This window comes from Polyodon spathula, chromosome 6 (assembly GCF_017654505.1).
Source record: "Polyodon spathula isolate WHYD16114869_AA chromosome 6, ASM1765450v1, whole genome shotgun sequence".
In the NCBI taxonomy this organism is placed as follows: domain Eukaryota; kingdom Metazoa; phylum Chordata; class Actinopteri; order Acipenseriformes; family Polyodontidae; genus Polyodon; species Polyodon spathula.
The window spans coordinates 28,104,539-28,131,658 of NC_054539.1; the positions used below are offsets into that span (position 1 = coordinate 28,104,539).

The 27,120-nt window shown below is 35.2% G+C and overlaps 1 protein-coding gene across 1 annotated transcript in view; it reads left to right on the forward strand.

Annotated features, from left to right (window-relative positions):
- The window catches only part of cenpf (centromere protein F), a 40,558-nt gene that overhangs the window by 4,146 nt on the left and 9,292 nt on the right, over window positions 1-27,120 (forward strand). Inside the window, exons 7-13 of the mRNA XM_041252708.1 lie at window positions 7,028-7,230; window positions 7,377-7,502; window positions 12,818-12,946; window positions 14,797-14,919; window positions 17,744-17,879; window positions 18,615-22,306; window positions 22,721-25,252. Coding sequence (XP_041108642.1) covers window positions 7,028-7,230; window positions 7,377-7,502; window positions 12,818-12,946; window positions 14,797-14,919; window positions 17,744-17,879; window positions 18,615-22,306; window positions 22,721-25,252 — 6,941 coding nt within the window. The remainder of the gene's footprint in view (window positions 1-7,027; window positions 7,231-7,376; window positions 7,503-12,817; window positions 12,947-14,796; window positions 14,920-17,743; window positions 17,880-18,614; window positions 22,307-22,720; window positions 25,253-27,120) is intronic.

The following is a 27,120-nucleotide window of genomic DNA, read 5'->3' on the forward strand; positions in this document are numbered from 1 at the left end:
TGCTTAGTAGGGATAACCTTGGTTTCATACTTAGTCTCAGTGTTCATGTGTCTAAAACTGTTTGTTGACCAAAGGAGCTGGTGCTTGTACTAGCAGCAGGGTTTTACAGTTTTAAAAAAAAAAAACATATTGTCCAAGGGACAAAATGCTAGAAAAATCTACTTGTCCTTCTAAATGTCCCAGTCGGACAGAACACACACAAAAAAGTTGACTATAACTTTGGATTTTGGTTTTATTTAACGGTGAACACAATCAATCAATTGGTGATTATCGGGTGCGGATCTAGCCTTGTAGCTTGATGGGTTCGTTAAATTCTTCAACATACACAAAAGGTTCCCTGTGACCCCACATCACCTGAACAGATATAACACACTTTAAGGAAAAGTTCCTTTCAGTGCAGTTTAGAACACATTTGCTAGTATATTTAAGTAACATACCAAGTACTACTATAATTAGTTATTCAAATATAGCAACAACTTCTGCCTGTTTTTTTTCCCCCACTCTTTCTCTGTAGCTGAATCCAACTCCTGATGTACAGGTGTTTGTTGCATCACATATGAAATCTTTGCCAACTATTACTGTGGAATTCTGATCTTTCTTGACTTTTTCAGTTTTGCAACTGCTGAATCCCAGATTTTTAAAAGGACTTGTATATAATCTGTCAAGTTTCTCTGCATCTTGTACTGTTTTTTCTAGCAAAATGCATGCAATATTTACAGTAGGCTCCATCAAATTCTGCATTATATACTTCTTTTTTTTTAAACCGTGTGAAACATTTTACAGCTATTTTTCCTCCTCATAACATCTTGTCCCATGATGGCTAACCAGAACTCTGCTGCAGCAGGGTGATCCTGGTTTCATACCCTGATGGCTTTTGGGAGGGCAACATTCTTGCACTACTCCCTGAAATAAATACATAAATGAATTAATACATAAACACATTGCCATGAGATTGACAGTATTTTATTTTTTAATAAAATACTGTAAAGAATCTCGCATTTCATTTCTGTCAAACAATTTGTCAATCATGTTTTAGTAGTTTCGCAAATCGTTAAATTGTACATATCCAATAAATAATGAGTAATGTTTCTGTAGAAATCTAGTAAAATTAAAAATGTTTTAATCTAGTGTTTAAATCTAAAAAATATATGGTAAATGGCAAACTAGCAGCACAAAATAAAAAAATTAAAAAATGCTAGGAAAGTTTGTCTTGAAATGCTTCTGCACAGTAAACTTATGGTGCAATGCTCAAAATAAGGGAAAACAAATCCTGTACAACAGGTGCACAAAACCACTGTTAAGTTTACTGTCAGGTTCATGTATTCAGAAAGCAGTATCACTTATTTGCTAATTTACAAAAAACATAAATAAGTCACATTTACAAGATGGCCCTTTATCTATTTAGCTTATTAGCCATGCTAATGCCTATGATAATGATAAACATTAGATTTAAATGTGTGCATGTGGACACATTTCATATGCTTGAGTGCAAAATTATTTGAATTGCTGTAAAGGCCTAATTTGATTGAAGATGGCAAAGTTGCCGAGAAGTGCATAGGGCTTTGCAATGCACACAATAATTCCATAAAATACGCATAGCTAAATGCCTACCCTCAGCAACATTAGTTTTGGTGAAGTACTGTGTGGGGCTTGTTTACATTGTAGTGCCCATGGGGCTCAACCTGTAAAACAACCCTGTAGTTGCATTCACCAAAGGCTAGTTTTCCTTTTCAAGCCCTGAACCCGGTAATTCTACAAGGTACAGTACAAGGACATAGCTTGACAACTTTGTGTTGGCGCTTGTAGTTTGGTAACCATGAATCAGAAATTAAAACCCAATATATCAACAGAAAGGCATTAGCTAGACCTTTCCAATGATATAATATGTTTGGTTGTGGGGTGTGTTAGATTTTTTCACATGTAAGCCATGCCACCCAAAAAATATTCCAAAAAAAGTTTAATAATAAATATTTGTAAACAAATGTATTATTTTTTTCTAAACAATGTAGAAAAAAAATAGTGTGTAGGAGCTGTGCAATTTTCCAAGGATTTCAAATCAGAATTGAAATTGCTTGTATAGTTTCTAAAGCATGTGTTTTACAAAAAAGAGCCGAAATGGTGACTGCAGGTCAGCTGTGAAATGAAACTGGAAACAAAATATGCTGTTTGTGGTAAAAAAAAAAAAAAATTCATTTATGTATTTAGGTATTAAATTTAAGTCCTTAAAAGAGGAAGACTCATAGAAATTGAAGTGGAGACATCCAGTTGATGATATCGCCTCTCGCAATTATTTGGATATATCACGGTCCTGGAGTTGGCTCCCCATTTTTACTGTCTAATACATATGCCTTAGCTGCAAGACACAGACACTTAGAATTACTGTTCGTTTTATTTCACAAACAACCATTAAAAACAAAGTGCACAATGCTTTTTATACGAAAAATGACGTCAACTCCCTAGTAACAAGCCTCCTATGTTGTTGTTGGTAATGGATTCTTTCAATGCAGCAGGTTTATGTATTTTTGAGAAAAAAGAGGAAGACTCATGAAAAAGCAGGTTGCGTTTTTAGAGGATTTATACTGGACCCTGACACACCCGATAAAACGAGGGAGTGGTTGTACAGTATTTATTTGTTAGCCTATTCGTTTTTCTATAGGTCTCTTGCTATATCGCGGCCCTTGATACATAGCAGATTTATTTTGGACCCCGACGCCCGCGATGTATCGAGTGGGTGGTGTATTTTCATCAAATCTAATCGCGAAAAGTAGACGTTTCTAATTATTTACGTCTAGTCACACTGTCGGTGAGGTTCCCCACAAAAAGTTAATAAAACATTACAAATATTACTGTCTTACCTTAAGATGTCTTGACAGCAACTGGATTAGAGAAAAACTCCAATGGGGAATATACTTTCTTGTTATTGCCTGAATTATTTCCCTGAGGTAACCATAGAATTGTACAGCTACTGTATACTTTTGTCTGATAAGAGCCAAACATTGTTTCACCATTGCAAAAACAAACAAAATTGTAGCAAACAAAACTGAAACAGAAGAAACTGAACTGAAAAATCACTGTTTTCTCTAAGTAAATTAAAAATAAACACCTTTATAAATAACAAAAACAGTAATTTACATTCAGTACATTTATAATTGGCTAATACTCATAGTAAGTGGGAGAAGTGGCAAGGGCCTTGAGTTACAGGTGAGCTCAGCAAGAGCAGTAAAGAGAGGCAAAGATTTGCATCAGTCAAAACAAAACACTGATATTAACATTGTTTGTCTTGCAGAACGAATATCCGCACACGTGTGTGGAGGGCTCCTGGTTTTCCATTCTTGGGAATGGCAAATTCTGTTTTTTAAAATGACCAATTACGTTTTTACCAATTTTATTAAGAATTAACAACGTAATTTGAATATAAATATTTTTTACATAAATCTATTGAATTAATTGTTTTATGTCCCTGACAGACTAGTTTTTTCAGGAAAAAATCTTTCTCAAAGCAGTCGACTCCTAACAATGTACTGTAGGTCAGTCAACAAATAAGTGTTTTGTAAAAACAGCTTATTTCTGGCATTACAATATACAAACTAGTCAAACGAGGGGCATTATTACAAAAAATATACAATTTTCATAAAATTACAAATTAAATACAAATTCAGGCCACTTATCTCTCCCATCTGTAGTTTCATCTGCAACAAGGCAGGTTGGTTTATACTGTACTTGCTTTAAAACTGCTTGCATGTGTTTCTCCTATAACCTGGGCTGAGAGAGTAGCCTTAATTAGAGCAGGGCTCTTCAACTAATTTTTTTAATTTTAAGGGGGCCAGCTTGGAAAAAAGTTAGGAGTAGGCAGGCCAGAGTATTTTACTCTGCACATTTTTAACCAATAATAAATATTACATAACTTAATGTTCATACATTGAACAAGACAAACATTTTACCATATGAATAGTACTTTAACAATAGAACAGTGTGAACATTTAACGGAGTATCATTACAAACATTTTAAAATATATGTGACACATTAATAGTATAACTTAAGAGATCAGCGCTTCTACCTTTTAAGCTTCTAACTACTGTGCCCTCTGGATACTTATTTCCAAAAGCTCCTTGTTTGGTTTCAAAATGCCTTTTCATATTGAATTCCTTAAATATTGACACACATTCGCTGCACAGTAAACACATTTGCTTTGCTTTCGCTACAGTTGGTAAAATAAATAAGTATTTATTGGTTCACTCATTGCTGAATCTACAAATTTCACAATTTTCTGTTCTTACTCGCTAGAGTAGAGAGAGCCATGTTATAGCAACACTAGTAAAAATAATAATAATAATAATAAAAAAAATACAAGTCACTCTGAGTACATAGTACTATTAAGGCGTTAATGATAAATTAGAAATAAGTTATAAAACTAAAGGTTTCACCTCAACCACCGTGTCGTTGCCTTGTGTTGAACGGGTGACGGAGTAACAGATTTGCCATAACTAAATAAAATAACATAAATTCAATTAAGTTTTTTTAAATCGGGCGGTTGACGTTTTTTTTTTTTTTTTCAGATACTTTTCTGTATATACAACTTATTCCATAGAACAGAATTCACAAAACAGCCAGTTGCTTTTTTAAAAAACTCGACTTACACAGAACACAAGCAGCGCCACAGCAGAGACACTTCCATCAGCGTAACTCCAACAAAACCACCTGTTTTTTCGTTTCCAATGATCCAAACAAACATACAAAAATGTTTTGTACAAGCGTCATCGCTGGGCTTCTGGGTAGTGGAGTTTTTAGAACAATGCATTATTTTATTTTTTTTATAGGAGAATAACAGCGGTAAAAGACTGTTTGGGCAGCATAATCTTTTTTTTAAGATGCATTTGCAAAGCAGAATTCCATTCCCAAAATGCCTAATTCCGCGATTTCGTACATGATTTCGTGATCGTGAAAAATCGATAGCCCTACCTGTGTATTTCTTCTCTCCTGTTCTCTCTGTTCAGTTTCTTTTAAGCTTGCATGTTCACTGCAAGGACATTTTGTCACTTGATGACTTGGTTGCATGCGTATTTCAGTCACCTCGAGTGAAAGACGGATGTGCAATTGAAAATTAATTTCATAATTTTAAATTAAGTGCTCATTCATTTCATGGAGACAATGGCATTGAACAAAACATCCACGAGTAATAAACAAGTGACAGGCTTAAGCCAGAATAAAATGAGTAGTTTGCTTCCACTAAAAACAGTAGCAAACCTCTGTCTCATCTGTAACAAATTGCTTGCCCACTGTAGTCTGTACAAGGGAAGCAAATGTCATTATGAAACAAATAACACATTTTCATCAATGTCCCAGATCAGACTTGAGAAGAAACAAGCTAGCCTCTTTAAAAGCACAACTCAGCAGTTCGCAGATGCTCCTTTTGGTGGTCAGTAAAGAAGCTTATATAATGACAGGTTTTGTAGGGCACATTGAATATTGCTTGTGCTAAACGTCCTAATTCAGATGAAATGAATCTTTTTATAAAATTGGAGTGTTGGCGCTAGACTGGAGAATGCATGTTTAAATATTATATTGCAGGTCTAACATTATGATATATATTTTTTTTATTTTATTTTTTATTTTTTTAGCAATGCACACAGCAAGGCAAGGTCAACATGAAGAAATTAACTTTTGGAGCATCAAGGCCCCTGCAATACAAGACCTTTTTATTGTGTACAGTTGTAATGTGGGATATGGCATGCTGTAGCTCCCATGCTGGGTAATAGTGAAGTTCTGATCTGACAGCATGTACTGTAACACAGAGAGCTCTTGTGATTTAGATGTTAACGTTTATTTTTCAGTAAAAACAAGTTTAAATTGCAGTGTGTTCGTTCAGCTATTTATCGATATTAAATACACCAGAGCAGGGACTTGTCATTTTCATGAGCACACACTGAGAGGTAAATTTAGTAAAGGGCAGTTTATTTTAATGCAGTCAAGTAAGCTGCAGTAGATTTATATTTTAATATATATTATATATATATATATATATATATATATATATATATATATATATATATTCTCAGCAGTACACTTCCTAATTACAGTCCCAAGTACTGTATTTTTATGTGTTCTGTTTTCACCTTTCTGGTCAGTTTGAGAATTAGAATTATTTTTCCCTGCAACAGCTGACCCTGCTTTAATATAAAACTCACACTACATTAATGTTTTTTATTTAAATTACTGTGCTTGTTCTTTTGGCTGAAGAGATATATCAGCCCATCCTCTAACTAGGGATCTAATCTGCTGCAAGTTAAACTACCATTGATAAACAATGTTGTGGCTGCTATAGAAAATGCAAGAGACGAAAAAAAATCTGTTCACAAAAAACTTCACTTTTTTCTTTACTTATTGAGCATTTTGCTGCATTACAGCCCTTCATTAGTTATTTTTTATACAACGGTACTCACACAGGTCTTGTCACCATCACAACTGTTACATGAAACGGGTTACCATATTCTGCTGGTGTTTAATATACAGCACCTCTACACCAACCATTTGTATATCGGCTGACAATGTTTCATCATGCCTTTCTTCTTAGACATGCAGCCTCTATACATGAACCCCCAATATCTCTGACAAGCACCTCTGTACATATTTTTACGATATCCCAACTGAAGGACTATGCTTTCTTCTGTATAGCTATTATGTAGTATAGATTGCCTTACGGTACAATAATACCCGAAAATAATATGAATATTTTTTAATAAAGTAAAAGGCGCAAAGCTCATAGGGCCATGAAGTTTGGCCACCCCTGCTATATGTATTAACTTTATTAAATTCCAGATTTTCTGAAGGACTCAGTGGTTCCCAAACTCGGACGAGGCTGTAAAGTTTTTTCAGAGGGGCCACATAAATATTCTTTGCCAAATGACCATGACATCTGAGTTCTACATGCAAGCTGCTGTACGGTTGAGGTTATTGCAACACTTAGTGTTACAATAAATTTACAACTGGTGACTTTTCAAAAATTCATATAATGTGTTTTGTCTTTAGATCTGAAAACAAAAGTATCTGAATTGGAGCTTTGCCTTCAGGCTCAAGAAAAGGACATGAAAAACCATATGAATAAACTTTCTGAAATACAACGACTGTATGAGAAAGCAAAGTTGGAACTTGAAGAGAAAGATAAGAACCTGAGTAAATGCAGAGATGAACTGACCAAGGTCACTGGGCAGTTTGACCAAACTACTACTAAGGTAAAGGATTTATTTTGTTCTTTTCTCAAATACAAAATAGGCTGGAAACCGTGGTAACACTAGTATAATGTTTGCCTTTACCTGTCTGTAAACAACCCACATTCATGCCTTAAATGTGACATAATGATTTTGATGTGTCTTTCTAGTGTACACTGGTTGAACAGAAGCTGAAACAGTTAACCGAGGAGCTTAGCTGTCAAAGACATAATGCAGAAAATTCACGGCTTGCATTGGAACAGAAATGGAAGGACCAGGAAAATGGTTACCAGAAGGTTTGTACAAAATGTAATGGAAACCTTTTACAAAATGAAACTGATATAAGAGTTATCTGATCATCACTATTAAAGAAGCTAGATTAACAAATACCAGAAAATAGAGGTGGGCTGGTTAAAGGTACATTACGGAATTGACGCTGTCCTAATTAGTCTGCACCTGCGATTATCAGTTGGCCAGTTTCCATGAAAAAATAAATGTCTCGCCTATCTGTATTTTGGTAGTACTTTTTAGGGTAGTGTGTGTTTCCATGTATTGTCTTTTTTTTATTTTTTTGTTTGGTTGTTTTTTTTTATTATGAAATTGTCCTTCCAACTGCAAATAACCTAATTAAGTAAATAAAATACTGGAGGGAAATTTAAATATTTCTGTCTGAATTCTAATTTAGGTTGTGTTGAAGCACCACAGCTCAGCCTGCCTCATTTGGCCACCAATAAAACAAACCAAGATAGCGTTACACAACTAATAATAGAAATAAAAATAAATAAATCCATAGAGTGTTTAGTACTATCCTTGTACTATGTGTTAAACACTTTTTTTGACTGCATAAATATTTATGACAAACGGGTTCACAATACTGGTACGTAGGTATACATGCGCACTAGTAAAGAAAAATGTGAACTTTGATATTTAAGACACAAATGCGTATCGTCAGTACATTTAACAGGAAAGCATTTTAAATAAAGGCAGGGAGGGTGCTCATGGTTGGAAGGTGAGCTATACCTGAGTATGGATTTTTCCCAGGAGAAGGGGGTTGGGCTTTTGTTAATAAAAACTCACCTTTTGAACTCACTTCACAAAGTAAAGTAAAATGTGGGAATAATAAGAATACATTAATGTACCTGTTACTTAAATTAAAATGTTTATATTTTGATTTTGCAGGTATACGACGCACAACTTCGTTTTGACCAATTCCAGCTTTACACTCCTCCCTTTTCTATTTAGATGGCAGCTGCTGTGCTCAGTGTACGAACACCAGAAATCGACAGCTTGTGACTAGTTTTATAGATGAGTTTTCAGTTGTTTAATCATGCCTAAACCAACTCGTATGTTGCTAAATAAAGAGTTACAGGCAGAGGACTTGCAAAGTTCAGAGGCATTGCGTAAAGAGTACATATTTTGTTGGATATTTACTTTTAAAGTACAAAATGCCAGACACATTTTATCAATTTGTATTATACATGAACTTATGCAAAAACAGTTATTTATCGGTTAACCGTTCAAGGATAATGCAAGGATAAAATTATATATATATATATATATATATATATATATACAATATATATACACACACACACACACACACACACACACACACACACAGTCGAAACCGCTTACTGTCACATTAAAGGCACTGAGCAAAAAGTAACAATAAGCAGAGTTGACAACATCAGAAGTTAGCCAATAATGTAGTAAAAATGCTTCTGTAATTTAATAACACTTTCAGTGTACCGTGTGCAAAATTCTGGAAACTACCACATGCACTTTTTGGCATTAATACTGTGTACTGTAGGCTACATTTGTTTTATTTAGTTCCAGTCCACATACTGTATTAAACCAAAATCTTGAAAATGCTGTTAATGTATAAATGCACTTGCCTTATTGATAAAAATGAAATTAACATGTTTGAATAGGAAAGCATGTGTAAAAGTTGTAGTCATTTTATCACTGCACTGTTCAATGCATTTAATACATTTGAAAAAATGTAATAAAAAATAAGTTTAAGTAGACCTGTTTAGAAACAGCATGCACAATCCAAAACAGTCCAACCTTGATATCACCATAGTATTTAAACAAAGAAAATCAGTACAGTAGTCTATATCTTGAAGTTACAGGAACAAACTGGTTCTGGAGAAAGTTCGGAATTGAACAGCTATTTGTCCATTGTCCATAGAATGTGTGTACATGTCCAGCAAATCCATGGGAAAAACTTTATTTTTTAAACAATCTCATGGCGTCTTATTTCCCAAAGAGTAACAGTTATGCAATGTAGCTGCATCATGTGACCGCAACTTCACAAGGCTTTCGAAGGTAGACCAAATGTGCTAAAATAGTTTGTCATAGATGGCAGTTGAGTGATATTAAGTGGGGGTGAAATTAATGGTATGCCTATTAAATTTGATTGTCATTTAACTGGAGTGTGACAATAACAGAAGTGATATAATCAGGAGTGTGTTTCAGTTGACTAACATATTTGGGCCTGTACATTTCATTTTGATGATAATAAGCAGAGTATGGCATTAACAGAAGTGGCATTAAGCGGATTCAAGTGTGTGCGTGTGTATATCAGGGGTCTCCAACCCTGGTCCTGGAGAACTCCTACCCAGCAGGTTTTAGAGGTGTCTTTACATCATCAGTGGCTAAAGATCTGGAAAACCTGTTAATCTTGACTAATTAAGCCAATAATTGGTTCAATTAAGTAACTGAGTGATTGGTTGGAATGAAAACCAGCAGATCCAGCAGATCACCAGGACCCTATATATATATATATATATAAATAATATAGCCCTTTGATGCGTACTCTACCGTGTGGTAGATGACCGCGACTGGAGTTATGCGTCCTGAGCCACAGGCGAGGGTGCTAACGAAAGTCAAGGTCATCTACCACATGGTAGAACCCGCATCGAGAGGGCTCTATCGCTGTTAGAAAATGATTTATTTATTTTTTTCTCTTTTAAAAAAAAAAAAAAAAAAAAAAAAACCTTTAAAATCTATATTTACCTTGAACTTCTGGTATTTTGCCAGGTAACCTTCTGCTAACTAATTAGAATAGAAAAACAACATGCATGTAGAGAACTGTGTTTATTATTATGATGACATTGCCAGGTAAATTTAACTGTAAGATTGTTGAATAGTCCATATAGTATAGAGTCAACTTGTTGGAAGTGGGGCATCATTCAAGCAGGCAGGGAGTGGATTGGCTGGTGCGGAAAGAACTGAAACAGGGTTGGCAGTTTGACTGGCTGGTTTTGAGGGAGGGTGTTCTTTGGATCCAGCTGATGACAGAATTGTGGACCAATCGTGTCTTCTCTGTTGATTTGCTGTCCAATGTCTTTGGAATTGAGCCTTCATTACGGTGTCCTGTCACAGACATAATGATTTTGCTTGTCTCAAGACCAGCATCACAAAGTATGTTTAAGTAGCTTTTTATGTTATCAGATTAGTTGTAGATTAGAATGTCTATGCTTGGATTTATTTAAAATTTAATTCACAGTTAAGCACTTCAATGTTCCATTGGGCATCTAAAGCAGGGTTCTCCCCATGAATTCTCTACAGCCAGGCGGCAGAACATTATAGTTGGGAGCACTTTTAACGGAAAAATAAACTCACCTTGCCTTAAGTATATATTACAACAAAGAATTTGAATAATGTGGAGTTTTTCGTTGGCAATATCTGGTTGCGCTTTATGTTCTACATTTTCTTTTTCATTACTGTTTTTTATTATGGTAAATTACCGTGCTTAAGTAGGGACTATACGATTTGACTGGGGAAAGATAACATGGGGTTATTGGAGTTCACAAAAAAAAGGTAACCTTTTCACTTCCTTTTTAGCTTAATTATTGAGCTTATTGCTTCATTTAAATTGTTTTCTTTATGTTACGTTTTCAGGGCATTTTGTTAATGCACATCTATTTTTGTTTTTCCCTAGTCTACATATTTTGAATGCAACTGTTGATTTTAACATTTTTTTTTTACACAATACTCACACACGTTTGGTCATCATAACTGTTGCATGAAACCACAGTGCAATAATCCAGCACCTCTGCACTTCAGCATTTGTATGTTAGCTGACAACAGCTGATATCCCAGCACACATTTTTTCTTAAAGGCGTACAGCCTCTATAAATGAACCCCAATATCTCTCACAAGCATCTGGGTACATATTTTTACGATATCACAACAAAAGGAATATGTGTTTTTTTGGTGCATATGTGTAGCTATTATGTACTATATATCACCTAACAGTACAGTAATACTATATAATACAATAATTAATTTTTTTAATAAAGTAGCCGGCGCAAATATAGTACTATGCGGTGGATTGCACTGATCGCTGGCTTGTTTTGAATCCCTGCATTCGTTGTCACTGTTTTTGCTTTGAAAATGATTGGTATTTTTTTAGCAGTCATTTTTAACATTTAGCCTCCAAGTGCTTAACACAGAAAACTTGCCCTTTCAACTCTGATTGGTTAAATGTTGTTCACACAGCTGTCATGTGGTTCCAAGGTTTTTTGGGTTTTTTTGCCCAGCAAAGCACAACTGATCTTGACTGCTGGAAGCACAATCAATCCTTACTGTTAAAGGCACCGTAGCATCTGTAAGACGGATGGATCAGGATTTTTCAGCCAGGTGGCAACAGCCACTTTGCCAGGCAGCCCACCCAGTTGAGAAGGCCTGAGGAGAACCCTGTATGTATGTATGTATGTATGTATGTATGCATGTTTAATGAAAAACTGACTGGCAGCTACTAACAAGGGATGTACACAAACTATAATTTTGAGCACAATTTTACACAATTACCGGTAGCCCCCTCCCACCCACAAAAGAAATGTCAAAATACAGAACCGTTTACTGTACCTTTACAAGAAAGGAGAGCTGCATCTTTACCATAACCCACTATTTTCTTTTATGACGTTACAACCCGTGTCAACTGATCTGAGAGCTGTGAGGGGAAAAAAATACCGTGAGTGACCTGAATCTCCCTGCGAAATAAAACCCACGTTGATTTAAATGCACCGTGTGTGTAACACCTATCAAATAGGCTACAAAATAGTTTTTATTTTAATAAAATACAGCAGTTCCCAAATGGTTCAACTTGTATTGTATCAATAACGTAAAAAATGTAATTTACTAAATGCTGGGTTCAGGATCAAAGGTTTCAGTGGTCAACTTACACATGAATATGCACCATGGCAGAAAGGCGTAAGGCTGATGGGCCAGATTGTTATTTGTTTTTTTTAAGAATTGACATGTGAAAACCCTTGCTCACAAGCAGCACTGCATTTTTCAATGGGATGCTCTTCCAGGACCAGTTTTTTTTGGGCTGTAGTTGATGACCTAATATAAAAATGAACTAAAAATATATTTTTTACAGCAGCATCTTGGAATTGGTGTCCTTTTTTTCAGAACAGTCTGAGGGACATTATAAAGTTTTTTTTTTTCAACACTATTGTTTATCTCTTTGTATGGCTAAATTACCAAATGTGCCTTTTGTATATTAAAAAAAATAAAAAAATGTTAATATAGTGCTGATAATGATTTACTACAGCAAAGCGTTGCATAATTAATGCTTGTTTACAAACTCTTTTAACAGGAACTTGCGCATCAACAGAATTCTCTACAGGATCTGGATAAACAACTAAACCAGATGAAAACGAAAATGAGCCAGGAGTTGCAGCAAGCCAAGAATGAATACAATGCTCTGCAATCGGAAATTGATAAAGTATGAGTGAAGCTGTAAAGTTTTTACAGTTTTTATACTAAAATTTAAATGTATGATCTTGCTTATCAAATATTTATTGAAAATGAATACATCCTAAAAAAAAAAAAAAAGATATAAGGTAACTAAAATATATACTGATGCACAATGAAAATGCAACAGTCTTCAGTTTTACATCAATAGCTCATTGAACACCTACATAATGTTATTTATATTTTAAATAGGGAGCAGATATGTTTGATTGTTTGAGTAGTATTTTTCCTTGGGATAACAAAATACTGAGCTCAAGTTATGTGATTTCATAAAAACTCCAGGTGCTCAATGTTTGATGGTTGAGTTAAGTTAAAATTGCCAAAATGAGTTGATTTAAGAATCTATAAATAGCCATTTGAAAAAGACATGATTTTAATGAACGCAAGATCAGCGAAAGATACGACCATGCCCCGCTTGAGTAATGAAAATCACCTGGTTTCTATCGACATGACATGAAGGCGGTCGGTCTGTGAGAGAAGTTGCCCGGAGAATGGAGATGTTCTGTTTCAACAATCAGCAGACTATTCCAGAGAAACCAGGAAACAGACTGTGAAGGACAGGCCACCTCCTGGAAGGCAGAGGGTCACCACCGACCCAGGACCGTCGCGTCCGACCTATCTATCTGCGTTAATCATTTTCAGACTGCAGTGGCTACATGACAAAAAATTCCAAGAAGTAGCCCGCCCATCAGCAGAATAACTGTAGTTCGCCATCTGCATGAAAATGATTTGCATCCTCGCCGTTCAGGGGTAACATGTTGACAGCTGAGATGAAATCGCCATCTTCTGTGGGCCAGAGAACACCTGAAGTGGTGGCAGGAGAGAGTGAATGCCCTTTTGCCCGTGACAGACCTGACGAAAGACAACATGTTTGGAGACTCGTGGTGAGCATTATGCTGACTGTTGCATTGTTCAAGCAAAGCAGTGGAAGTTTCTTGATGTCGGGAGGAATCCCCTTCAACACAAGAACGCCTTTGGTACAGATTGAGGGCAACCTTACTGCTCAGCAATATATTGACAAAGTCCTTGAGGCAACAGTTTTTCCGTTCCTGCAAGCCATTTCGGAAGTGTTGAATTTCCAGCAGGACAATGCAAGACCACACAGTGCTTGGATTACAATTGTATGACTTCAAGAAAACAATGTCAAGGTCTTGCCGTGGCCAGACTTTTCTCCTGACCTGAGTCCAGTAGTACATCTGTGGGACTAAATCGCCATTGCCATCCACAGGAGACAACTGCGACTAGCCAACCTTCGCCAGCTGGCTGCAGCTGCAAAGGAAGAGTGACAGAACATCCCACAATCTATCCATAGGCTGATCAGGTCTGTGAGTCAGCTGTCAGGTTTTTGTTAATGCTCAGGAAGGTCAAATCCAATACTAACTGTAATGTTTTCATTTTGACTGTCACGTTTCTTACTGAAAACTTATCATGATTCTTTGATCTGTATTTTCCTTAACATTTTCTTATTTTTTTTTATTTTTTATTTGTTTTAAAATATTTGATTTAAATCCATTAGACCCGAGTGTTACATTTCTTTTGTGCATCAGTTTATATGAAAAATATGTATATGCCGTCCTTTTTTGTTTTAAAATGTTTATTAATGCTAAGGTAATCCACTAACATTGATTAGGTAATGATATTTACATGCATTAATTATAGGCAGTCTTGATTAGAATGATCTTATGCAAACATGTATGTTAAACTTATTCACCAACTACAAACTATTAGCAAACATTTATTCTAGAAGTTTACTTCAAAATATTAACTGTGGAAAAATAACAGGATCCTTTCTGATACAGTATTTTTCCTCCTTTATTACAGGTAACTGCACAGAGACACCGTTTAGAAAAAGACGTTGACGATATGAAACAGAAATTGTTCAGGTCAGAGCAGACACTGCAAGCCAGCCAGACAAAGGAAAATGATTGGAGAAAAAGGTTTGAGGTAGGTTCAAGGTAAAAAGTTACAGCAATGGAAATAAACTGTATTGCATCTCGATTCGAGATAGAACACATGATAAAACTGTGATGCGCATTTATTTGTGGCTTGCTAATAATTAGTGATTGCAATTACATAGGTGCAAGTGCTCCGTCTATAGACGGAATTCTGTCAAAATGGCTTCTCCTAGGTCCATACCTATGATTTGTGTATTTTTCTCTTGTTGAACTGTAACTTGATTGAGATCCTAGTTACCTAACCCATAGAGCACAGGGGAGGCAAACTGTATATTTTGCCACTCTACTTTTTTTTTGCTCTATGTAAACCAACAATTATTCTTAGTCATTCATAACAGCCCCTACATGAACACTGGATTGACCGACCGTAGTCCACTCTGCACTGTTTACAACAGCTAATGTTAGCAGCGGTGTGATTGCAACAGATGCTGGGCAGTTTGGGTACTATAACAAATTAATTAAATAAATATAGGCTAGGTAATTGTTAGTTTTTAGTTTGTTTTATTCTCTGTTAATTAAGTTATATTTAGATGGTTATTTATGTATTTTTTTTTTTAAATAAGGACTGTAGTAGGTTCATGTTGCTGCGGGGCCATGAACGGGTTTAAGTTAAACAAAAACTCAAAATATAATATTACTGCTATTAAGCACTGGTAATAATCTGAAGCAGTGGTATTGCAAAAGAGCAATACAGTTTTTATTTTTTTCATTAAACTTATTTTTAAACTCATTTTCAGCTTTCATATTGAAGCTTGTTGTGTTTTACCCATTCAAGCAAACCAAGTAGGAATTAAGATATATATATATATATATATATATATATATATATATATATATATTAGATATATATATATATATATATATATATAATGAGGCTGTGTGGTCCAGTGGTTAAAGAAACAGGCTTGTAACCAGGTTCAAATCCCAGCTCAGCCAGTGACTCACTGTGACCCTGAACAAGTCACTCTCGTATCTTGTAAAGTGCTTTGTGAAGGTGGTCCACTATGAAAGGCTCTATATAAAAATAAAGATTATTATTATTATTATTATTATTATTATTATATTATTATATAATATTAATAAAAATATTTTATTTACAATTGGTTATTAGTTAGACATAGAAAATTATGTCAAACATAGAAAATTATGTCAAACTGTATGAACCCTGTATTTGTGATATCTGATTGAGTTAAGCAGAGATTGGATATGATTTTTGCAGCTGTGGTTTTATGAAGTTAATATATGAATTCGGCAAGCATGTAAAAGGTAGCATTTCAATAACTGGTTGTTAACTAGCCTCATTTGAGATTCATCAGGTTGTTCCACCTGGTAAAATGACAAGTTGTAAGTGAAGTAATTTCTGAATTTATACAAAGCCAAGTTCAAATTTGTTTCTGAAAGTAGTACAAAATGACTGAGAATACATCTGAGAGCATGTACAATCCCAGAGTTATTTCACACTCACGAAAGAACATACATTTTTTAAAGGGTAGTAGACAATCTGTGACTTTCTGGACCAGAACTAAAGAAACCGATTGTATATCGATATTGTGCACGTATTTCAATAGATAATATCAAAAGACTTCCAAAACACAGAAAAATAATTGCAATATCAAACATATGTACATATATAGATGTTAAGAGATATTTAGTGGTGCTTTGCTTTATAATATCCATGGAGAAAAACAAAGTCTTGTTATAGTGTTTTACTATTCCATCAACCATCTCAAAACTGAAATATTGCTATACATAACTGCACAAACTTTGGGGTTGTTCATTTTCTAGCCAATCTGGAAGTAATTTAATCTTCAGCAAAATAATGACAGTAGTGCTTCATGCAGCATGCAAATACCTTTGGTACCTAAACGCCAATCCATGGAATAAAATGGTTAAATAATACTTTAGTGTATGGTGTTTGCCTATGAGACTGACAATGATGGGTGTATGTAGGATTTGTTGTATCTTGATATAAAATAAACTTGATTTATACTGCATTTGTATTTTTTAGCAGTATTAGCAATAAAAAGCTGCAAGCTTATGTGATTTTTTTTTTTTTTTAATCCCATGATATTGCAATATGGAAATTATCGATATTGGTATCCACCTCTAACTGTGTAGTAAATTCATTATTATTATTAACTGCTGTGTGTTCTATTGATTTTAATATTCAAATGGACAGTTCAGTTGTTTAAAAAAAAAAAAAACACACAACATGATAAGTGGAACAATTCACATAACTGATGTTTGCGACATTTTTAAAGCACAAGTGACATAATTTATTGTATTTGTCATTACAATGAATATACAACTTAATTAAATAAATTGTTAATTGCTACACAATATATTTTGAGTTGCAGAATTGCTCTACACATGAAGAAAGTTATTTCCATCCCTGAGTTATAAATATTGAATTTGGGCCAAAAGGACGAAAGGTGGAATAGTGCTTTACTTAACCCATGCAACAAACTGAAGTTCTGTGTTTCACAGATACCCTAGAACCACCACTGTACTGCAGATCAGTGTCCATGACCATTCAGTCATCAGTGCTAGTTCCATATAGGACCTCAACAGTTATTATAAAAAATAAGTAATCGTGGCCTTGTATGAAATGGATCCGTGAATAAAGGCTCTGTATCTAGTGATCTAGTGTACTGAGCCATTAGTGTACTGACCACTCCACTGTAAGTATGTTGTATTATGTTTGGGTTAAAATGTCACATGAGCATGCACTGAACTGAGATCTCTATCCTTGATCCACAAGTTAATTGTGCCAGTGTCAACAATGTGTTTCTATATTTTATTTTTTCTACTAGGAAATGCAGAAAGAAAAAAACTGCTTAACCAGCCAGTTTGATCACAGTTTAATGAGAATGAATCAACTGGAAGAAGATTTAAAAACTGCCAAACAAAATCTTCTGCAAAGTCATAGCCTGTCAGAAGACCTAAAAAGTAGGTTTTATTTCAAAAGTTGCATGACATTTATATATTTCTTTTTTTCAGGGGTACTTAGTGGTCACAAGTGGTTTTTTGTAAATGAACAATGTACAGACTTTGGATATGGAAATGGGTACATTTAGCTTGTTTTGCTCATGATGCACTAATACACAGAAAGACTGACCTATATTTTTGGTCAGTTTTATTTTTACTGCTCAGTGCAAGACAGGTGTATGCCACAATAATTTAATTTGTTACTCTGAATTTATTGATGTGGGTAATACTTATACAACCGTGCAAAAACAGACAGGTCTAGAACAAATATATATATTAACTAAGGCCCGCAAAGCAGATAAGAAAGTAAATGCTTCCGAAGCAAAATAACCCCCTTTTAATCTAGCACAATTTTGTAAATCTACAAAAGCCTATAAAAATGAATGTGGGTTATATTCTAGGAAATAAAATTGTTACAAATTAACTGCAGAGCAAGACAAGTAATGTATGCTTATAAAAATAGGAAGGTGTAGTAGTAAACCAGCAATAATATATCATCCATAACTATTAAACACTTAAAGTATTTTAAAGCAATAATTATATATATATATAATGTATTTTCTCTTCCTACTCTGCTGAATCACTTTTTGAATTTCTTTGACCTTGTAAACTTAACTTACTGGATTAACTGTAGGAATTGCAGATACTTCACTACATTTTTTTTTTTTTACTTAATTATGGATTTTTGTTTTGCAGATAAAAACTTTGCTCAAGCTGAAGAATTAAGTTGTCTAAGAATAAAGCTGGAAAGACAGGACCAATCTTTAGCACTAGATTTGGAAAACATGAGGAAAACAGTATCTGAATTGGAAAAGATAAGAGATTTAGCTCAAACTCAACTCCAGAAACAAGAACATGATCTGGACCAAATAAAAAATAGTCAGACTTTTATGGAGAAAGAACGACAGGATTTACAGAATGCCATTTTTGTAAAACAGAAAGAATGTGAAGATCTGAAGAGAGAGAATGTTTTACTCTCTCATTGGAAAAATGAAAATGAAAGTCTAATAAATAATGTAGAGAATGAAAAATGCACTATGTTAAATACAATCAGTGAGATGGCAAAAAGTATTGAAGCTCTTCAGAATAACAGTGAAAAGCTAAAGAATCTGGAAAGTGAGAAAGAAAATATGTCAAAACTGATTGACACATTCAAGGTTGAACTACATGAAAAATCTACAGCATTAGAACAGAAGAACAAAGCCTACGAGGAATTGCAAAGGAGAGCAGAACAGATTGACCAGAAGCATAGAAAAGAATTAGAAAATGCTTCACTACAGATCTCTCCACTCCTTGCTCAGGTAGCAGACTTGGAAATGAAGTTACAACTTGTGAACAGCAAAGCTTTGAATCTGGAGCAGTCCCACAATGAACTGTTGGCAGACTATGAAAGTGTGAGTAATTTTGCAAAGTCTAAAGATTCCTTGATTGAACTCAAGGATGCAGAAATATTGGACCTTCAGCATAAGCTTACCAAGATTAATGAAGAAAAGTGTGATTTGATTAAAGAACATGAAAAATGTCTTTTTGAAAAGACACATGAAACCGAAAAGGCAAAGTTGGACTTAGAAAAGAATCAACTGGATGCATCATTCTTAAAAGATCAAGTTACTTCATTGGAGTCTTCCTTAAAAATGCAGAAACATCTAAATCATGAATTGCAGAACAGATTTGATGAGCTTCACAAAGTTAAAGGTGAGCTGGAGTTGAAGTTATCGGAGGCTGAAAACAGTCGAGAAGAACTGCTTGAAGAAATTCAACAGCAGGCCAGTCAGGTCAAATCTGCAGTTTTAGTTCAACAAAAATATGATGTATTATTATTAACTGTAGAGGAAAAAGAGAATGTCTTACAGAATTTGTCAAATGAGCTTGACAGCAAAGTGGCAGATTTGTTGCTGTTCAAAACTGATAAAGAAGAGTTAAAGGCATCAGTAGAAGATGAGAAGAGTCAGTCAAGCAGATTAAGAAATGAAAAGGAAGAGCTGATGGCAAAACTATTAACTCTAGAAAAAGCAATTGAAAATAATAAAATGCTCCAGGACATGTGTGATACTTTGTGTCAAGAGAAAACAGATTTGTTGAGAGAGATTTCCAGCCTCTCTGATTTAGTGACGGTAAAAAAAAAAGCTATTGATGAAATGGTAAAACGCAACACTGATTTAGAAGCTGCAGGACAATGGTGTGCTGAACTTAAAAGTTCACTGGCAGACCTTCAAGAAAAACATTCTGCTGTGATGGAGAATAATGTAAACTTAGAAAGACAGCTGAATGAAAAATCAAGGAACATCCTATGTAAGGAGCAAGAAATGGAGGCACTTGAAGGAAAGTGTGCAGGGTATATTTCCAAAATAAAGGACTGTGAAGAAAAGAAAAGTCTTTTAATGCAAGAGCTGGGGCAGTTACAGGCTTGCCTGCAAAGCAAAGACACTGAAGCATCAGATCAAAAGGAGAAACTAAGTCAAACAGAAAATGACTTGGTACAATTAAAAAAGGATCTTGTGTTCACAAGCAAAGAGCAAAGTGAATTGCAAGACTCGTACAAAATAATATGTCTAGAAAAGGAATGTTTGCAGAAACAGGTTACTGATCAACAAAATGAAATACAGTCTTTAAGAGGTGGCATCTGTGACGCTGTTGAGAAATGCATAGAGGAAGCCAATCTTAAGACACAACTACTTGAAAATAAGTTGCATGCTGCAGAAGCTGAACATGTTAAAAATGTTAACACGTTAAAAGAAAAGGAAAATAATCTAAGCAAGATTAATATGCAATTGGAAATACTTCAGATGGATCTTGAGGACAAGGAGGATTGTCTGAACAATTATAGTACACAAATAAAACAACTGCATGATTGTATGAGTATTCTGGAGAAGAAACTTGAGGAAAGTGAATATAAAAATGCTTCTCTGCAGAAAGAATTACATTTGGCAAAAAAAGACATCAAAGAGAAGGATGCTGAAGTCTCACAAACTAAAGAGTTTCTACAATCTTTGGAGGATGCTCATAAACATAATCAAAGCATGAAAGAAAAATATACTGCTGCTCTTGAAGAAATTGAATTATGTAAGTCTTCATTGCAAGGGGAGTTTGAGAAGTACATAGAGCTTGAGAAAAAGTATGGTGAATTACAAGCTGATAAGTCAAGTTTAGAGGCTGCAGTTAGTAAATCAAAAACTCAGAACTCAACTATTGTTGGAGAGAACAATATTTTGATGAAGAATCTCCAGAATCTAGAAAGTGAGAGAACACAATGCCAGAATGAAAGAGTTGCAATTCAACAAAAATTGTTAAATCTGAAAGAAGAAAACCAGTCCTTGAAATCACAACTTGCTGATAAAGAAAATGATCTTCTACACACATTGCAGTGCACTGCCGAACAACATACCCCATGCTGCAAGGAACAAAAATTGCTAAATAAAGAACTTGAAAATCACCGTCTGGAACAAAATAAAAAGCTTGCTTTGCTTCAGAATGAACATGGAATATTACAAGAACAGTACAGTAATGTACTGTCTAAAGTAACTGAGCAGCAGTGTCTCATTGAAAAACTCAAGGTGGTGGAGGCTACACTTTTGATGAAACTGGAAGGAGAACAAAATGTTTCTGAACAAAACTGTTTGGAGAATTCATTTGTCAGTATCAGTTTACAGAATGAAGAAGTTCAGGCTATAGTAAAACACACTAACACACAGAATGACAAAGCCACTGCAGAACATGTAGGTTCTGATATCTTAAACAACAGTGCTTTGGTTGATGAATTAACCACAGAAGTAGCTCTTGCACAACATAAACTGAATGAGTCAAAATTATCTTCAACAAATGCTGAAAAGGAAGTTCTTCAAGACGAATTAAGTGTTCTTGAGACATCTCTTCAAAGAGTTCAGTTTCATCTTGTTGACCAAATGACACAGTTGCAATTAAAAACAGTGGTTCCAGAACCACAGTCGAATGAAGAGCTTAATAACCGGGACTTTGAATCTGTATGTAAAGACCAAAGTGAATTATTTACTGTAAAGGATGAACTACAGAGAAAAATGACAGAATTCAAGATGCTCTCTCAGACCTATGAGGATTCAATACAAAATCTGAAAGTACAAGTAGAAAACCAGAGATATGCTGCCAACAGAAGAATTGAGGAACTGAACGAATCATTGTCCAGAGCAAGAAATGAACTAGAACAGCTACAGCAGCAGCACTTCAGAGAAATTAAGGAGTGGGAACAAAAACTGACGAATAAGAATTTGGAAATGGAGACCAAGCTGGCTGAAGAGAAACTGCATACCGAGTTCCTGTTGTCCGAATTGGACACCACAAGGCTGCAAATGCAGTGCTTAGACTTGAGCTCCCGTTCATTGCTGTGTGAAGATAATGAAGAAAATGTTTTACAGGTTAGTAACTCTTTGCCCCTTTTATGCTGTACAACTGGTTTAAATATCGATCTCTTGCTTCAGCAAAGTAGGATGAAGTATTTTGTTTGTTTTAAATAATCAGTTTACTTTTTGTATATATAATGTAGGAAATTTGGCAGAAGTAACCTAATATATATTATTGGTTAATTCTACAGTTCTTTATTTATTTATTTATTTTAAACTAATCTTGACTGCCTTATGGTATACGATTAATGATAATCATGGTCTATTAAACTAGCCAGTTTTTATTTTAAACTGTGGGTTGGTTTCACTGACCTAATCTTGGACTTCAGAGGGGTACCTTTGCAGTCCATGATTAGGGGTATGTTAAATCGGCCAATAACGTAGTAAATATTATATAAGCAATGTATATTTTTAATTTTTTTAAAACAGGCCTTCCATGGTAAAGAGTGTGAACCTGTTTATGCTGATAGTTTAATTGAAGGCTCCAAGAAGAATGAAGCCATGCCTACAGAGTTACAAAAGCAAAACCTAAGTACACATTATGAGACTGAGGATTCTGAAGAGCAGAATGAGACTATTGATGGGCTACTGTGTGGTGTGGAAATTCTGAAATTAGACGCAGATACATCTGTAGTTCAAGAGGGTCTGCTAGAGACTAAAACAGTCTCTGAAAATCTTCATATTAACATGCTCCAACAGTCTAATGAATACATGCAGCTGGCCAAAGACTCAGAAGAAAACAAGAAAAAAGCCAGTGATTTGTGTAATGAAATTGAAAGTCTGTATTTACAGATAGATGTTTACAAAACAGAAATTGCTTCTAAGACGAATGTTTGTATTGAGATGCAAAGTAAGGTGCAAGAGATTGAAGAGGAAAAATTGTGTTTAAAAGAAAAATTACAAATAGCTTCTCTTAAGAACCAAAAGCTGGATGACCGTGTAAGAGAACTGGAAGAAGAGGTGAACAATTTTACTTCAAAACTACAGACGGAAAAGCTGAAGTTTTCAGAAGTGTCAGACATGTTAGAAAGTCTAGAAATGTCAAAAGGTGGTTGGGATGAAAAGTTTCTTGAACTTGAAAATGAACTTAAAAGAATCAGATCTGAGAAGGTGAATTTGGAAAAACACATCTTGTCTATGGAAGTAGATATTGAGGACATACAGGATAAGAAACAAAAACTGGAGAAGGAACTTGATTTAAGCCAGAAAGCAAGCACTAATCTAGAAAAACAACTGAATGTGGCTACCAATGAATTTAACCAACTGAACCAAGAGTTACTCGTGTGCACAGAAGAGAAGGAGGACATTGATCAAACATTACAAAGGTTGAAAGAAAGATTCATAGAACTTGAAAAGGATCACATTTACTCTAAAGAGCTTATAAAGGTTCTTGAAGCAGAAGTGAAAAATCTAACTAGTCGTGTTCAAACTGCAACATCTGAACTGGAGAAAGTGCAGGAGGAGAAAGAAAATCACTTGGGACAACTAAAGGCCCTGGAACAGAACGTTGTAGTGGTAACTGAGGAAAAAGGAGAGTTACTTAAACAGTTAACTGAAGTTCTTGAAGAAAAAATGACTTTATCTAAAGAGTTTGAAGCTCTAGAAAGCAAGTTAAGAGCAGTAGAAGGTGGCAATTCAAGACTGTCCCAATCCCTAGAGTTCTCCCTTATTGAGAAAGGTGAAATAGCATCAAGGCTAAATTCTACCAAAGAAGAAGTTGCACAGATGCGTAGTGGCATTGAGAAACTGGGAATAAGAATTGAAGCTGATGAGAAAAAGAGACGTCACATGGCTGAACAACTAAAAGCAAGTCAGAGAAAAGTTGAAAATCTTCAGGACAAAATTAGTAAACTCCAACAGGAGTTGGATATGTCTGAAGGCAATTTTGAAGATGCAGTCCTTCAGGCAGAGGCAGCTAAAGCAGACAGGGAAGTTCTAGAAACTGAAAAGAAGGATTTGTCAAACAGAATAGAGAAACTGTGCCTGGAAGCTAATACATTTAGATCTGAAAAAGATGAACTTGAAAAGCAATTGCTTCATTTAAAAGAACAACTGATAAAAATTGAGAGTTCTAAAGCCACATCTGATACTGAACTGCTTCAGGCAAGCCAGAGAAAAATTGATTCGCTTCAGGATAAAATTGAAAAGCTTGAAAGGGAGTTAGAGATGTCAGAAGGAAGTATAGAAGATGCAATCCTCCAAGCAGAGGTTGCTAAGGCAGAGAGGGAAGTCTCAGAAACTGAAAAGGAAGAGTTGACAAACAAAATTGAGATATTGTCTCTAGAAGTCAAAATTCTTACTTCTGCAAAAGAAGAATTTGAAAAAGAATTCAACAAGAAGAAAGAAGATTTAACACAAATGGAGATCTCCTATAAAACTATGTCTGAGACATTGAAAAGGCATGTACAGGAAAATAAAGAATTAGTCCAAAATTATGAAAATAGTGTTAAAGCTCAGGAAATGCAAGTGACTGAATATATCAAAGAACTGCAGTTTTACAAAAATGAGGTAGAATCCTTACAATCAAAGGAGGGGGATTTGATTGCTCAATTGTCTTGCATTGAAAATAAAAATAAACAGGCATCCCAGCAACTTGTAAAAGCAGAAAAGATTCATACAGAACTACAGGCAACAAATGTAAGCCTTAGAGTAGAACTTGAGGCACTACAGCTTAAAGCAAATGAGGAAACCCGCAGCCTACAGCAGAGAGTTGTTGAAATGCATGCACTGAAGCAGATAGTTGAAGAAAAGTTACCCAGCTTAGAAGCTGAAAAAGAGAGCTTGGAAAAAGAAAAAAGAGATATGCAAGCCAATGCATCTGAATCTGAGCAGAGAATGCAAGTTATGGGAGCCAAGACTGAGGTGATGCAGATCACAATTGATGCATTGGAACATTCTGTTCAGCAGTTAGAAAATGAGTTGATGTCCTCAAGATTACAAAGTTCTGGACTCTCTGAGCAGGTATGTTAACACAGTTGCTGTGTTTTTATTCAAAAAGCAGCAGTGTCTAAACAGTCAAATTAAACACCTAAACCAGGGGTCAGCAACTTTTTGGGGCAGAGTGCCCAAAAAACCTTCAACTACTTTTAAGATGTTGGCGTGCCAGGCAAACAAAGGGGGGGGAGCACAGTTATTAAGGTTCCCATCTATATTATTGTTTCTTACAGTAAATGCCAAATTCAGACAATACCAAAACTAACAACCAGTGACCACAAATAAATACTACAAAGAGAAACGCATATATACAGGACTGAGCTAAATCCACAGCCACAAAACTACACCAAAAAAAAAAAATAAAAATTAAAAATGACCTACTTATGCAAACAATTAATATCCATAACGTTGACTACTGCAATGCAAACTTTATTTAGCACCTACATAAGCATGTTTAAAAAATAAATAAATAGATTTAAAAAAAAAAAATGTTAAATTAGCTCTCATCCTTACCTGTGTCCTCTTTTGTGGCTTCCTTGCCCTGCTTCTGACTGCTAAGGTTGGATATGTCAGGATGTTAGTTTGTTGTCATAAGACACAAACACGCATCAGAATGGTCAGTGGTCAGACGGCTTCTAACTCGATTTAGTATCGTTTTCAATTGTGAAAATACCTGTTCACAGCGGTAAGTAGAATCAAAGTCTGACAGCAAGGCAAAAGCTACTTTTTTCATCAGGTGTACTTCGAAGGAAGAGCAGACCAACATTCTGTGATCTTGATTTGCCAGCCACTTTCCTTTTCAAACTCACTTCAGTGATTTGAACTTTGATACCCAGATGCCTGTGCTTTGGAATTCAATCCTTTCCAATTCAAATCCGTCAGTTTTCATCCACTGAAAATACAGAAGTTGTATGTCGCTTTCCTTCATATTGTCGAGGTTCACAAGAAATGAAAACATGGAACTCATTTTCAATCTCTCCTATATAGTTTCATATATCCCCAGTGTTCACTCAATGCTCCTCCTGAATGGGTTTTCACAGTTTGATACTAACAAAAGGTAGACGTTTCGTTATCTCGTCTGAAAACCGATAACAGCACAGATACCTTTCCAGTCTTCGTACAGCTTCATTACGTTTTTCTCTGTTCCTTGTAGCTTAGTATTCAGGTTGTTTAAGTGTGATGTCTGTCCTAAACATTGGCTTTGTTAGCCATTTGTTATCAGTAAGGTCTGCATATTGTTGGCTACTTTTCTTTTCTTGATTGCTTCAAGACAAGCAACAAATCGCTTGAGCACGTTACCTCAACTCAGCCAGCGTACATAACTGCAGAACTAAATCTCCATATGTAGAATCCATATCATTCAGAAGTTCGCAGAATCTCCTGTGTGTCAAAGAGCAGGCAATCAAAAAGTTGACAGTTTTCACAACTGTTTTTATTGCTTCGTATAAATCAGAAGACGAGATCTTAGCGCACAGGCTCTCCTGATGAATGAAGCAATGGAAGCTCATAAGAGAAAGTCTGATCTTAGTTTCCGTAAGTTTTATAAATCCAACTGTTTTACCCACCTAGCAGGTGTGCCATCAGGGTAACAGAAAACACTTTATGCAGGTCGATTTGTTGTTGTGTGAAAAAGTATTTGACAGCAGTAAGCATGTGTGGCAAAGTGGTTTGCAGTGGTCAGGTGTAGGAGTGATGCAGTTAGGGTTAGGCTCAAGACAAGGACAAACAACAAAGTACTGGTGAAATGATGGGTTTATTAATGATCCAAAGTCTGATGACAACAGTAAACAATAATGAGAACAGGGCGATGTTACACAGCGATGCTTATTGCTCTGTTAAATCCACGGGGTCAGTCCCAAAATAATAAACATGCTCTTTAAACACCCACAATAAAC